The sequence below is a fragment of the Phaseolus vulgaris genome, chromosome 8 (genome assembly GCF_051622355.1).
Source record: "Phaseolus vulgaris cultivar YP4 chromosome 8, ASM5162235v1, whole genome shotgun sequence".
Lineage (NCBI taxonomy): Eukaryota > Viridiplantae > Streptophyta > Magnoliopsida > Fabales > Fabaceae > Phaseolus > Phaseolus vulgaris.
The window spans coordinates 59,833,581-59,848,763 of record NC_143505.1 but is presented as its reverse complement, the minus strand read 5'-3'; the positions used below and the strand labels follow the sequence as shown (position 1 = coordinate 59,848,763).

General features: G+C 29.3%; 1 protein-coding gene across 2 annotated transcripts; it reads right to left on the bottom strand.

Annotated features, from left to right (window-relative positions):
* Nucleotides 1-490: 490 nt before the first annotated feature.
* Nucleotides 491-8,688, bottom strand: MNS1 (alpha-mannosidase 1). 2 transcript variants are annotated; one of them, XM_068628695.2, is made up of 14 exons: nucleotides 8,203-8,688; nucleotides 7,548-7,595; nucleotides 6,905-7,093; nucleotides 6,407-6,519; nucleotides 5,963-6,028; nucleotides 5,659-5,830; nucleotides 4,053-4,142; nucleotides 3,636-3,760; nucleotides 3,417-3,482; nucleotides 3,038-3,146; nucleotides 2,836-2,937; nucleotides 2,225-2,305; nucleotides 1,982-2,152; nucleotides 491-1,147 (listed from the first exon to the last, which is right to left on the bottom strand). In XM_068628695.2, exons 1-14 carry the CDS (start codon nucleotides 8,359-8,361, stop codon nucleotides 908-910), a joined length of 1,731 nt encoding a protein of 576 aa, XP_068484796.1. In that variant the 5' UTR covers nucleotides 8,362-8,688; the 3' UTR covers nucleotides 491-907. The 2 variants fall into 2 exon arrangements, with proteins under 2 accessions (XP_068484796.1, XP_068484795.1); XM_068628694.1 differs by having other exon boundaries at nucleotides 5,659-6,028; nucleotides 8,203-8,631.
* Nucleotides 8,689-15,183: the final 6,495 nt, after the last annotated feature.

Sequence of the window (15,183 nt, the reverse complement as noted above, 5' to 3'; positions counted from 1 at the left end):
ATTTCATTTTGTAATATTCCAAAATCTATATTATAAACTTAAAACTAATATTTGAGAAAGCAAATAAGAACAATAGAGTGAAACAAGAAACCATTTTATATGTATCGAATTATTTCAAACTATGGTACTTTCTTCTCTTTTTTCTAATTTTAATATTTTAAAACATTTTTAATTCTCAGCTGTTTTCAAATATGTCTAAAATTTGAATCTAATTCTTAATTAATTATAGTTATTATGCAGTTGAAGTAAAATAAATAAAATAACAAAGTCCACAACTATTTTATTGTAATAAAAACATGTTAAATTTTTTAAATTTCACCTAAAAATTATATAACTCACTCGCAACTATATCATTTATATCAACATTTTGTTTTGGTTCCTCGATCTAATCAAAGTAGTGTGCATATCCATAGGTAAATCATGAATCCAATAAGAAAACTGATCCAGCAGAACAAGAAAAAACCAGAGAATGGTTGAAGACAGAGACCCATAACAAAAGAAGTGTAACTATCTTCTGCTTCATAAGATTCAGTAAATGTAGTAACAAGTGATGCACAACAAAGAAAAATGTAAACAGAGATGGATTATCTTGTATTCGTAGATATATTGCCTCATTTTCCAGAAAACTATAACAAAAAATAAAGGGCAACAAGCTCCTAGCCGTGAATTTCAAAAGGGTTATTCATCGATCAAAGTTCAGTTTCACCTTGAATAAACCCATTTTTAGAACTTCAATGAAGAACTATTTTTCCTACATTAGATAGCGTTTTGTGGCTGAATGAACCCCTTATTACTCCTCCAAATGAGAAAATTCTGACATCTTACAAGCCCCCTTAATAGAACAAACAGCTGTTCTCCAATGTTGGTGAAAGGGGTTCAATCAGCAATGATTAGAGAAGAATGGATTCTAACCTGATCGACCTTCTTTCCTGCCACCTATTCTATAAAAAGGTTTTTGCTTTTCATTTGAATTCTTATCATGTTCCCCTTCATTTCTGGACACAATCCTCAGAGGGTGGGCTTCTGTGTTGAATACCCATTCATCTAATGGGATGACTGAAGAAGGAGAGAAGAGAAGATAAAAATACTTCAGGGTCTCCGCAAGAAAGAAGCTTTGCATCATGTTGTCTTTGACTCCACTATTAACCTGAGAAATTTGAACAAGTGATACTAAATGAGTGAGCAAAATAGTTGCCACGGATATTAAATGGTTGTCAAGCATTAGACAAACATCAAAGGAAGCAAGGAAGAAAATTGGCAGAAACCAGTAGTTTAAGAAGCAATGAACCATGCCAACAAAGCCAAGAATGCTAGAACAGAAAAAATAAGAACAAATAAATAAGTAAAATTCTTTACAAGTTAAAATTAACTTATGCAAAGTTAAAAATTTAGGGAAGTCAAAAGAATAAGCTTCTACAATTAGCTTATGCATAAACTAATTTTAACTTCTACACAAACTCATTTCATTTTCTTCTTATTTTTCTCTCTTAGAAGGTCTTATGGAGAAGTTTATCTAAACAGACCTTAAGAAGAAACATATTAAATGAGTTTCTTCATAAACTAAAATTAGTTTTGTTTTAGTTTATGCACAAGATAATTTGTAAAAGTTCTCATGAAAATGTTCTAAATTCTTATTTTTAAATTGGACATCAGTTAATTTTAGTTTATACAGAAAATCTTTTCATTGTTTTTCTTCCTAATTTTCTCTCTTTGAAGTGTTTATGGAGAGATTTGTCCAAACAGAACCCTATAACTGCAAAAACCTAAAAACAACATAATTTTCAACACCTATTGCCTATGAAAATAAGTTAAGCATTCAATTGAGAAAAAACACATAGAATGCCTCTATCTCATTTATCAAAGTGCTTAGTTCAATAAATGCTTTCAATAATGAACCAGAACAAAGAATTCTAACTTTTGGTAGAACGTACGTACTCAATACAAAAACACATAATTAGATGTGAAATAGAGGTGTGCTTACATCCTTCAGTCCAACATAGCCTGACTCTACGCGGGAGTTCTTCTCAAAAGCTTGAAATATATTCCAACCCCATTCTTGGTATGTTTTGTTGCCAGTTAGACGCCAAAGGTAAAAGAGGGACTCAACTGTCTCTGGCCTCAGTATGTTCCATGATGTGCCCACATTCATGTCCTTTAAATTCAAAATTAAATTTCAGATCACACAAATTTCAAATTTCATGGCACGAATAAGCTAATAACTAACCTGCCCAGAATGAAAGAAATAGTTCTCTCCAGCCAATTTCGTTGGAGTTGATTGGTAGAAGTTATAACATGTCCAAGCAAGCTTCAAAGAAAGGTACATACCATCAGTGATTACCTCATAATATTGATATCATTGCAGAATAAAATACCCACATGCACTGAAGAAGCAATGCAGAGTGTGATTCCATATAGGTCCATCTCACATATTAAAACATCACACACAGCCACTACTTCCACTCACAATCTATAATTATTTGAATGACAAAAAAATTCTTAGTTATAGCTCAGCGCATTTTCTGTTTTAAACCAATGATAAACTCCTTGCAAAAAGAAAGGCAAAACGGGTTTCCTAAAAGGAAGAATAGATAGAAACATCCACCCCTCTCAACATTATAAAAGAGGTTTTGAAAATGCATGCATAATATATAAATGAAATTGATAACATCGTGATTTGATTCCAAGCAGCTGTTCTGGTATCAGCTTAGCAAATCCTAAGCAGAAAAAAATTATTAAGCTTGTATAGGTGTGAAAACCATATGTAAGTTGACAGATCAAGACCAAAACTCAGTCGGTCAACAGAACAAGCACATAAAATAGGCTATCAAAATATACCTCTTCTGCAAGTGACAGAAACTTCTGTGACTCATCAGCAGTAGTGTAACCAAATGATCCCAATGCAATCATTCCTGGAGCAAAGCATGCCAGTTCATCCATCTGCAGGTACTCAGATGAATGAGAAATTATACCAAAACCAGAAGATCGTATGGCAAATACTAAACATGACAATATAAGTACTGTAAGTGTGATATCATACTTTGTCTGTGAGAGATCCTCCATTCTTCTCACATATGTAAGCAAAAGAAGATGGTGTGGATCTCCTAATCAAACTTAACAGACCTTTCATTGATTTCTCCCACATATCTCTGCTTTCATGATTCCCGAAAGAGATGAATGAGAAAAGGTGTTAAAGAATACTTACACTTATACAATATTTATGTGAAAGAAAAATTGAAATGATTTAGCCATTAAATTCTAAAGATTAGCATAAAAATTCTCTCATCAGTCCAAGGAAATAAAATTAGATTTTACCTTATACTGTCTATTAAAATGACATGGATTCAATTATGAATTCATCAATTAACATATCAACCCAAAGGGCAGAAAACGTGATAATCTTGATGCATTATTCTCACCTATAATGTTTTACGACCGAAGTCTTATTCCCTTGTATCCAAACTTTGAGCAAGTACTCATAAAAACTGCAATAAAATTGTGTCAATCACCAACAGACCAAATTAACAAGCACAGATAAAATTATTAGAATTTAGCAAAATCCAGATCGTATTAATAAATTCAGAAGTTTTCTATGATCTTCTCACACAAAATATGGTTGCTAAAAATTGTATTAATACCTATCACCCATGGCACCAAATGTGATAGGAGAGTAGCCTGCTGCCCCACTATGAGGATTAATGTAGATGGGAAGTAATCCATCACCAGGAAATGTTTTATTTAGCTGGGATATTACGTTTTCCACCTGAAAAAGCATGGTGCAAACCAATCAGTGCACTTCTAGAAAAATGACTTGCACATGCTATATACAAATGAAAGGCATACTGGCATAAGCTAGTAACTGACTATAGCTAAAATAGCTCCAACCAAGTACAAATAAGTCTAGTAGTAGTGGTACAAGCATATTTTAACACTTAAAGGCTACCACCACTGCAATGTATGCCTGTAATTATATCTGTTTTGAACCAACATAAATGTAAACCCATCACTCCAATCGTTCCATAAAAAATAGAACATATAGAATGAGAGTTAAAAACCTTCTGCTGATACTTTGGGTCTCCAGTCCTTTGAGATAGAGCAATGAATTCCAGTTGTTCCGTGCCAGAATCTGCCAGGATACTCTCACCCTTAACAAAATATAAACCAAAAGGAATTAGAGACTTTGATGAGGCTGTCAATGCTACTTGCATTATCAAGTAGCCAAAAATTCATGCCTCTAAATACAGAATCCTTAGATGAAATACTGCTTTTCTACAATAAGATAGCAATTTCATCACCAATACTCAGCCAAAAAGATCATAAAGGAGTGCCTTAAATTTTTATTAGTTGGAAATCCTACATCATCTAGAGATCTGGTCAAAATATAATATATTAGCAGGAGACGACAGTCACCTTAGGAAGTATTTTTGTATGGTTGAGATAGGTCCAAACTCAAATTCTAAAATACTATCAGAATCTATCCTACCATGAGTTGTTGGACCTGTTGACACACTCACAATGGGTTTTTTATCAAGGGAACACTAGAAGATGTCAAGTCATATTAACTTCACACTTGAGAGTCCAGTTAAGGGCATGAGAGGGGTGTGTTCAAGATCACACATTGTCTACAATATGACAAAAAAATAATATATAAGTAGAGACAACCTTAACCTTAGAAGTAGGTTTTGTATGGTTGAGTTAGGCTCAAACCCAAATTATAAGACTGTAATATACAATTTCATGATTCCTTGAAAAAAGATCTAGCTAAAGCTAATTTTGAAAGGAGAGGCTTCTCAAAAACAAAAAAGAAACTTCTTGAGCACTACATCAAAGCTAGAAATGTGCCTTGAATAAAAAGAGCTCCTAAGAAAAAGGGGCTTGTATAAGAAGCACTTATAAAATGAATTTATTTTCCATTAAAAGCTCATCCAAAATTGCCTTGAATAAGAGACCTATTTTCATTAATTGCTTGAAAACTGATATGAAGCAGAAACATAAAAAAAAATAACTTATAACTACAATATCAAAGCTTAAAAATTACGACCAAAGATTATATAACCCATTAAAGTCACATCTCTGACTCTAAAAAGGGGTGTTTGGTAAAAGAATTTTTTTTAGTTTCCCGAGAGTATGAAGTTGGGAAAGTATGTTTCCCACATTTGGTTTACTTTTTCATAAAATAACATTTCCAGGAGACAGTTTATGGAGAATGGATTTTAGCCAAGTTTCTCACGAAAGCATTCCCATGGGAGAAGGTGAGAAACTAACTTTCCCAAGTAAAAACAAAAAATTTACTAAAAAATATCATGTTACTCTTATTATTAAATTATTTGATGTAGTAACAAATAAAAGATTTTGATAAAAATAACATTATGTCATAATTTTGAAAAAACTTAAATATTTCCAGTAATATTTTTTCCCAACCAAACAAAGTTTAATCATTTCTAGGAATCATAATTTCCGATGAATTATTCCCAGGAATCATGATTCTTGGGGATGAAAAAAAAATCCTTTAACCAAACGCCCCCTAAGGATAATAAAAATGTAAATTGTAAAAACAATTCCAGTTAGTTAAAATCAAGGACTACAATCCATTGAAGTAGTATTCCAAATCTCCTGGTGTGCAGTAAGACTGAAATGCATAAAAAGAATTCTAAAATTTACCCCAGTCCAACTAGGGTTGTGTGCTCGTCCATGTGACAAATTAATGATGTTGTAAGGAATTCCTGTAGGCGTATTCCATGCAGGCAGTAATCTGTCTGCAATTTCTCTAGCTTTGTCAAGGAAAACTTTGTCGCCTGAAAGATCATATGCACTAAGAAGACCACCTACGACTCTGGATTTTGGTGGAAATAGACCAACAAAGAAAAGTATTAAAAAAATATTAGTTGTGTAACACTGAGTTAAAAAATATAATTTTGTAGATGAGGAAGGAACTTCAACTGCAAAGTAAACCTTATAAAGTAACCTTATGGTTGTCTCAAAAACACTTGCTTCATAATCCTTGTTAAAATCCAAAGTGTTTGCAACCCAACTGTCAGAGCAATTTCTTATTATGACAAGGAATACAACAAAGCATAACCAAGAGTATTTCAATAAAACATTAAACAAATGAATATAGCAAGCCACTAAAATAAATATAAATGACTACTATGCCCCCATTCAGAAAAAAAAAACAGAAATGAATAGTGAGTAGGGCCAATAAATACGTATCAGAGTTGAACTATATGAGCACGTAGTTGCCCTAGGCAGAGCATTAAACTGAATTTTCTACTCAACATGCAAGTATCCTATCCAAATATAACTTTGGAAACCTCCCTACTATTAATTCCAAACATATAGAAAGAGATATGAGTGAAGCAACAAAAACAAGATTATGAGTTCATAGTGTAGAGTCACAAGTTGCACTCACTCTCGCGCCTTCTGAAACTGCTTATTGAGACCCATAATATACAGTGTATCAAGAGAATCTATTAATGTTGCTCCAAGACCTCCAAAGCTATTGACACCACTCTTTGATTGCGGCTAGTAGCACAAAAAAAAAATCTCAAAAAATGTAAATTTAGAGAATGTAAAATAGTTATATTTTAGATGGTTATGCAATGAAAGCAAAAGTGAGCCACCTATTTGCTGACTAATGGCTTCGAGGCATAAATGCATAATCCTTATTTTCTTTCGCATCAATCCTAAACTGTTAAATGTTTTAGAACTGAAGCAAAAATACAAGAGAACTAAAGCCTGATATGGCAAGACCTCCATAATATTTACATCTAGGGAAAGAAACTGAACTTGAAGCCTTGCAACAGAAACTTTAGGCATATTGAAAGAACCCACAGTGGAAATACCTACATGAACTATCTTGAAATAAAGAGTGAAAGATTGATTTGTTCATAATAGAGAATCACCATACCTGAAGTTCATCTTGGCCCCATGCATACTTCTCATAAGATCCCCAAGCATGAAGCATTGCTTCTTTTACTTTTTCCCTCCTCTCAGTATCAATGGGATCATCTAGCACCTCTTTACTGGACTTGGTAACTTTACTAGTCAAGTCATTCTTCCCAGAAGTACCACCTTGTTTGTTATTTGACTCACCCAACTGAAACAAAGCTAATTGCTTAGCTCCCAAGAAGATTAAAAGAAAAAAAGTTGCGTAATACAATATTACATTCATCAAATAAGAACCCTAGGCTGTAAAAGGAGCTACAACAAAAGGATTTCACTGGCTGATAATAGCTTTATGCAAGATCGAATGCAGAATGAGAATTCACACAGGAGGATATTATTAGGAAGTGTGGGATTCTAATTTGGGGTTTACAAGGCCTTGGGCTCTCCAACAAGCAGCTGGCTTTTGTAGTGAGGTTTTTCCCGAGGTTCTATCAGATTTCAATCAGATTAAAGCAGTATTCATGTAGGAAATGTAATATATGTAGAGCCTATCTCATTGCTTATGTTTGTTCTTTGCAAAACAAAAATGAAATGCTTCTTTTAACTTAAGACAGGGCTAAATGTAGCAGAAGAGTAAACACACCCAAAAATTGATAGTCTCTTACCATATTTTTCAAATCAGTCACTTCTTTTCGCAGCTCAGAAACTTCAACCTGTATTTAGAAGATGGGTTATACACCGAAATCCAAAAAAAATATTTCATCCTCACTTCAAAAGATACACTGAAAACAAAGCTGTAAATCAAAATCAAGTAAAAAATAGCACATCCTAGCTAAACCAGATAATCACCATCTGTCATTACAGTATTCCATCTAACTAACACTACTTCAAATTTTGGTAGTTTTCAGGAATTAAATCACATCTAGTCTGCTTTGATACAACAGAAGTGCTTTTGGGAGTTTTTAGGAGTTTCTCTACTAGCAAAACTTTTCTATTTTTATAAGAGAATCTCTCATAAAAATTCCCACTGTTATCCAAACATACCCATATTATATTACAGAAATGATATAAAAAAGGAACAAAACGTGTATCTCATCCAGGAATCTAATTTTCACCACACACCCAGCATTCAATTCTATAAGTATGAACTTCCATCCCCATAAAAAAATCCATCTTATGGCACAGTCCCACGCAGATTTCTTTGCTATGTACAAATTCAAAACGGCCATCATAAAAAACCGACAACACAAACAGAATCCGCACACAAGTGTTGCCAAAAATCATGGAAAATGAACAAGATCGAAATCCGAAAGCAAGTACCTGGTGCTCTCTGACCAGCGTTTGACGGTCCCATACAACAAAAGAGACGCAAACAAAACCGATGAAGAGCAGAGCAAGACGCTTTGGGCGCTTCAGGTAATAGGAAGGGTGGCAGTACCTCCAGTTGGTGCTCGTCACTGATCTGCTACCTCTCGCCATTCCCAAACCAAGATCTAAGGTTCACAACAACCTCGTCCCTTTTTTGTTGCAGACACACAATTTTTTAAGGACACAAAACGGCCGGTCGTTTGTTTCTTCAAATACACGTATCTGTTTGTCGGAATCTGAGCACAGAGTTTTAAAGAAGATTTGTTTTCCCTTCTCTTCAAATTCAGTCTGCAAAATTGCAGAGAAGACGAAGACGAAGCAGAGACTTGGCTCAATTCTAGTCAATTCCTTTAAAACAAAAATGAAAATTCAATACAACACAAACTTCATATTTACCAAAATCACCTTATCACAAACACAAACAAAATCACCTTACCAAAATGAAAAAAAAATCTTTTAATTTTAATTAATAATTCAGTTTTTCTCGTAAGAAACTGGCAATCTCTTTAAATGAAATAGTATTTATTTCTTTTTTTCATACATTTTTAAAAAAAAATTATTATATCAATTTGTTTTTACTAAAATATTCTTATTATTTTATAATTTTTATGGTCAATAAACAATAAATGTTATACAAATTAATTAGATGATTCGTTTTGGAATTTATTTTATGTGGGATTAGAGAAAATGACTAACAAGAGTAATTGAGTAACTATTATGAGATGACTAATCTCAATAATATTAAGAATAATAGTATAAATAACATTATTTGCTAAAAACATTAATATTATTAATACTACCAAAATAAATTTAAAATTATAAGGAAATTATCCACTTTAAACCTAACTCACTTTAAAAAAATTACAAAAAACAATTTGAGTGGGTGATATTCAACATCATCGGATTAATATGTTTAAAAATGCATACACTTTTCACTGGTAAAATTTTATGAGATGATTTTCTTTCAAGGAAATATATGTATATCATTAATTAAGTAATTAAAACTATTTGCGAGATTAATAGATTTTAAAGTTATTATAGTAAAAAATTAAAAAATATATAATATAACATAATTTAATTAAGAATTAGTTAATGTGATTGAATTTAAATTAATTTCAAAATTTTAACCTGTAATTGAAAAATTGTTATAAACCAAGTCTTTTTTAATTAATTTTAATTTTGAATTTATGATTAATTTTACACATAAATATTTTTTTTAAATATAAATTGTGTAAAAATTTATTCATGTTTTACTCTTTTTTTACCTTTTATATAAATTCAGTTTGAAATCAATAATTTAACACTAACAATATAATCTATGTTTAATCCATTTTACTAAAGTTTGAAATGATTTTTTTCACATCTGATCTTCATAACTCAAATTATAACTTATTTTTCATCAATTGAATATGACTTGACTATTTATCTATCATTAATTTTGTGCAACATAATCACCTAATATTTTTTTTTCCCACCAAAATCTACATTAAAACAAAATGGTCATATGAGTAAGATTTTTTTTCTCCACTAATCTCCATCTTATAAGAATTGACAAATAGTTCAGATTAAATAATTTATTTTATATGTATGTTTGAGTTTCACCTAAAATTCTTGTTCAAATCATTATACAATTGCACCACCACACATAATTAGAATATTTTAAATGTTAAATATACAAATCATTTTTTACATTTTAAAATTTTATAATTCAGTAAACCTATGAAGAAAGCAATATTTTAATTTATAAAGAGTTTAAATATGATTTTCAAATGTACTAAAAGGCAAACCATGAAGAAAGAAAAAATATAAATCGTTTTTATCTCGATTCCTAAACGATGTAATAGTATATTAATATATCGAAATACCATGAATTTAAATAATAATAATGAAAGACCATTATTTACTAAAATATAGTACAATTCAGCTTGGTGTGTGGCTTTTAAGAATAAAAGATAAAAGAATATATTAGGAAGTAACATATTTTAAAAAAATATAGTTAAAATTTATAATTACAAAGTTATATAAATAATTTTGTTTATAATTTTGAGTTATTTTGTTGTCTTTAAAATTTTTCAAATATATGTTTTTAATCCTAATCTAATTGTGTTTATAGATTTCAAAGTTTTTTTCTTTGTCACTATAGGTAATTTGTATAAACTTTCTTATATATTTTTTTGTGTGTGTGCATAAAATAGTTTAAACATATAGAGAAGTTGATTTTTTTTCTAAATATTCTTATGGGAAAAATCCTTAAAACAGATTATGATATAAAAATTAAGAGATAATAACCTAAAGCATCTAAAATTTACTATTGCTCAGATGAGTTGTTTATATTGATTTTGTGGGTTTTATAATTCCACAGATTTAAACACTTTACATAAAAATAAAAATAAAAAACTTCGATATTATAGCAGCTAAAATCAGTGTTTAACTTGTTTTTTATGTGAAAAAAAAACTTTTTTTTATAAATCTTACGAATATTTCAAACATTTACGCATTAATTTTTGTATTTAAAGTATTTTTTTTAAATGATATTGTTTATATAAAACATCATGCTTATATTATATAAGTGATGTTATGTCATTTGTTCCTAAATTTTGTTAAATACTATTAATTAACTTTAAACAAGTTTTTGAAAACAATTAAATTGGAAATAATTTTATAAAATATTAGAGTGTCTCACCAAATACAGTCTTCAGAAAAATACATAGTGATTCTCAATATCGTTTTGTAAAGTGCAATGATGTTTTGCATAGTAAGTCATGAAAAAAAAAATAGAGGGGGAAGAAAACAATGTACAAGAACATTTGCCTAAAAAAATTAATAATCTTTAATGCTTTTGTGATTATTATTTTTTTCATTATTTTCTCTTTCGGTGATTTTTTTATTTTGTATGTTGATTTCTATTTTTTGTTATTTTATTTTGAATCCAAAAACGGTTTTTTCCTAAAAGAGAATTCAAAATATTTAATGTCAAGGGGAATTTTTCAAAATAAAACGAGTTGTGTTATGAAAATAAAAATAAATTTTTTGAAAGTTTATAGCAAGATATGTAATGTTATCTTGACACAAGTCTTATGTCTTATGTTGGTTAAAACTCAAGGATTGATTTATCATAAATTTGGGATAGGTTGGGTTGAAAAATACAAATTCTAGTAAAATAAAATCCAATTTACTTATTAACTCACCGAATAAAAAAATTCAAGTTTATTTAGTATTTTTTTATTTCTTAACATTTTTTTCTTAGTTAATATTATTTGAAATTTTTTTTATTACAAATACTAAAAGTGGTGATACTATTATATGTTTATCTGATCAAGATTTCATTATTATTTAACATGGAGGGACGAAGAACTATGACATTTGTTTTTTGTTTTCATTTTTTTGCTATTTTTTAGTATTATGTAACATTGTTTCACAAATATTTAAGACTTATATTTTGTTTAAAATTTTTATTTTATTATTATTTGAAATTTTAAGAATTAGTGAAAAATTATTATTTAATTTTGTTAAAAAAATTCTACAAAGAAATTAGGTTTTTAGGAAAATTATTTATTTTTAAAATGAGTCAATTTATTTAATTTATCAACATGTGGTAGATTGATCTCGACTAACGTTTGTAGAACTTACCAAAAGGTGGGTCAAGTTGGATTGATCAGTATACTGATGGATTAAGCCTACTAGATTGAATTGATTTGTTTTAACAATAGACTGTTAGAGTTGGTATTGTCAAAATAAAATTGCATGAGAGTATTATACACATAGTTCAAGGGATACAACATGTGAAGGACTTGGAGTATAATTTATTGTCAATTAGTCAATTAGAACGACTTTTTGTGTAATGTTCATATTGAAGGTGTGATATTCAAGGTGATGAGAGAAAACCTACTAATAATAAAAGTATAAAAGATAATGGAAAATCCATACATGCTTTTGGGAGATATGTTGCAAGAAACAAATGCAGGAGTTGCATCAACAAGTCAAGAAGAAGTCGTAATGTGTGACGTTGTAAACTGTTATATGTCAAAGTAAGGTTTAAAAATCCTTGCATAACATAATCTATTTCCAATGCTTAAGAAAGTTATTTTACCTTTCTGTTGTGTGATAAACAAACAACATATATATTAACATTTGTTATAATGGTGTTGAGAAGCAAATACATATTATACTTGATTAATCATGATTTATGGGAATAACTATTCCTGGAGTAGCAAAATATCCAACATCATTCATTGATGATTATTTCAATAGATTCTACATGTACCGTAACAATAGGAAGTCACATGTACTTCCTGTAATCAAGGAATTCAAAACGAGTTCAAAATTAGAAAAATAATTAAGTGCTTAAGAACAAATAGTGAAAAAGAATACATAAATGGAGATTTTTTTAACATGCTGCAAATAAAGGGATATTATGAGATAATTTCCTATTTCAGTTACACCTAATGGTATTATTTGTGGGATCTCACTACTCACAGTGTTTGTTAGCAAGGATGTGTTTGTTAGCAAGGATGTAGTTTTATATAAAAAAAAATAACTTGCAAAGTGAGTAGAAACCAAAAGGTTTGAGTACTTCTTTCTACTATAATTAATGTATTCTTATTATATTATTATCATTTATTACACTCATTGCTTAAATTATTATTATTATTATTATATTTTTTATCATTACCATTCTTATTAAAAAATTATATTAAAATAATTAATAGTCAAATAATATTAAATAAATAAATACTATATTGATTATGTTGATAATTTATCTTGTTTGTGACACGATCATTCTTTTCTTTCTTTGTTTTTTCTTATTTTCTTTTGTACTTTTTCTTTTTTTTATGTCTCTAACCTCTTATCTTCTATTTTTTTTTTATTTCTTAGTCAATTTCTCATGTCTCTCACTAGATCCTACCACGTAGAAGTTAGTGAGTTTTAGAATAATTATACTATTATAATTCATTGGAGTAAGTGTTTTTTTTTCTACTTTGGGATATATCAATTTGTTTTCGTTTAACCTATATTATGTGGATAATTTATATTTTTACTGGTTATGTTAATTGAAAAAAAAGTCATTTTCTAAATTAGTTTATCCTTCAATACGAGTTTTAGCTTATCTGGTGAAATTTCACTAGGTTTTTAGTTTTTTTATTTTTTCCATTCAGTTATTTGTAGCAATTACTTAGATTATAATTAATTTGTAAGGTAAGTGAAATTATCTTGAACAATATTTGAATTGTTGATTTTGAGTGTAATGACATAAATGTTGAAATTGAAATTAATGTTTGATTGTATGAGTATATAGATTTTGAACTTGATAATGACTTAAAAGAGTTAAAATGGATGTTTATAACAGTATTGGATTAATTGTGCTTTTGTTTGATTAAAAAATTAATTATAAACTTAGTAGAATAGCTTAAATGAGTAAATATATTCACAAGATTTATTTAAGTTTTTTTTATATAATTACCTTTATGTTAATTTTACTTGAGTTCCAAGCTATCACTTGAGCGATGCTCAGTGTAAAGTACCATCGCTCGAGCCACTAGTTCAACGCTTAAGTGATAACATTCTTTGCTCAAGCTAAAGGCAAAAATTTAGCTAGAGAGAGGTTACAAGCAACCTTACCCTCAATGAAACTCATCGCTCCAACAATGGAACCTAAGAAACTCATGCATGCGTTTTGTTTGATTTTGTGAGTTAGAAAGGTGATATGATTCGAGTAGCACCCTTGTTGCTCAAGCAACCTCTTCAGGAGCAAGACAATTTCTTTTTTCTACAACGTTATATTGCTTGAGTGTCATATTGATGCTTAAATGACACAACCTCTCGTTCAAGCGATTTCACACAACTTAAGTGAAGAGGTTACAATGACATGTAAGTCGCTCAGGTGACAAAGTTTCACTTAGGTAACATTTTTTAAAGTCTAAGCCACTATTTAGTTTAATTATTCAATAAAATGATGTGATGCTATAAATTAGAGTGAAATTGTATTATTTGATATTGCAATCAAATGATTATAAAGAGTTTGTATTATATAGATGATATAAATTAATTTGAACTTACATATACGAGATTGTACATGGAATCATTATTTGTTAGCATGCATGAGTGTCCAAATAATGTCTTAGCTTAACCGAGTGTCCAAATAATGCAAGTTAAAATCATTGGTGATGAGAAAATAATAGAAGATTTATTACATACATGATAGACGTGCATGATAGACGTGCTTGTGTTATGGTAGTGAATGCTTTAAACATACCCAACTCCATTTATAGATTAAATTATTATATTGAGTTAGGTGTTAGTCTTTAATAAGACATACAAATACTAGTTGATATTTCCTATTATATATCTCTTTTGATATTTAAATTTATATTAAATTAGATATAAAATTATGATTTTATATTAGAACTCATTTATAGATTATTTTACATATAATTAATTACATGGATGACCCATTCTCATGTTATTATTTGAAAATTTATTATAATTATACAACTATTTGAAAATTTATTGTTATTACACTATTTACATAATTACACAAGTCTACAAATCCAAAAGTGAACTTAAAAACAGCTAATAGACTTTATAAATATTTTTTTTATAAATGTGTATGCACACATATATGTATATGTATATATTTGAAATATTTATAATTTTGTAGATTTTATGTTGGGTAATACTAGAACACATTAGCATGTATACTATAGTGATATTGAGTTTTGCATGGTGTGTTAAAGGTGCATTCTAGTGGGTATATAGAAACCAAATACAAGTGCAGAAAGAATGGGTATCTTGATGTTTCCTTTTAGGGTTAAAAAACCACATAGTATGTTTTTAGGTATCACCATTAATAAATGCACATTGAAGACAGGAACAGTAAAAAGGAAAACATGAAAAGTGAACCACTTTAATTCGAATAATAGCATGTTTTTAGTT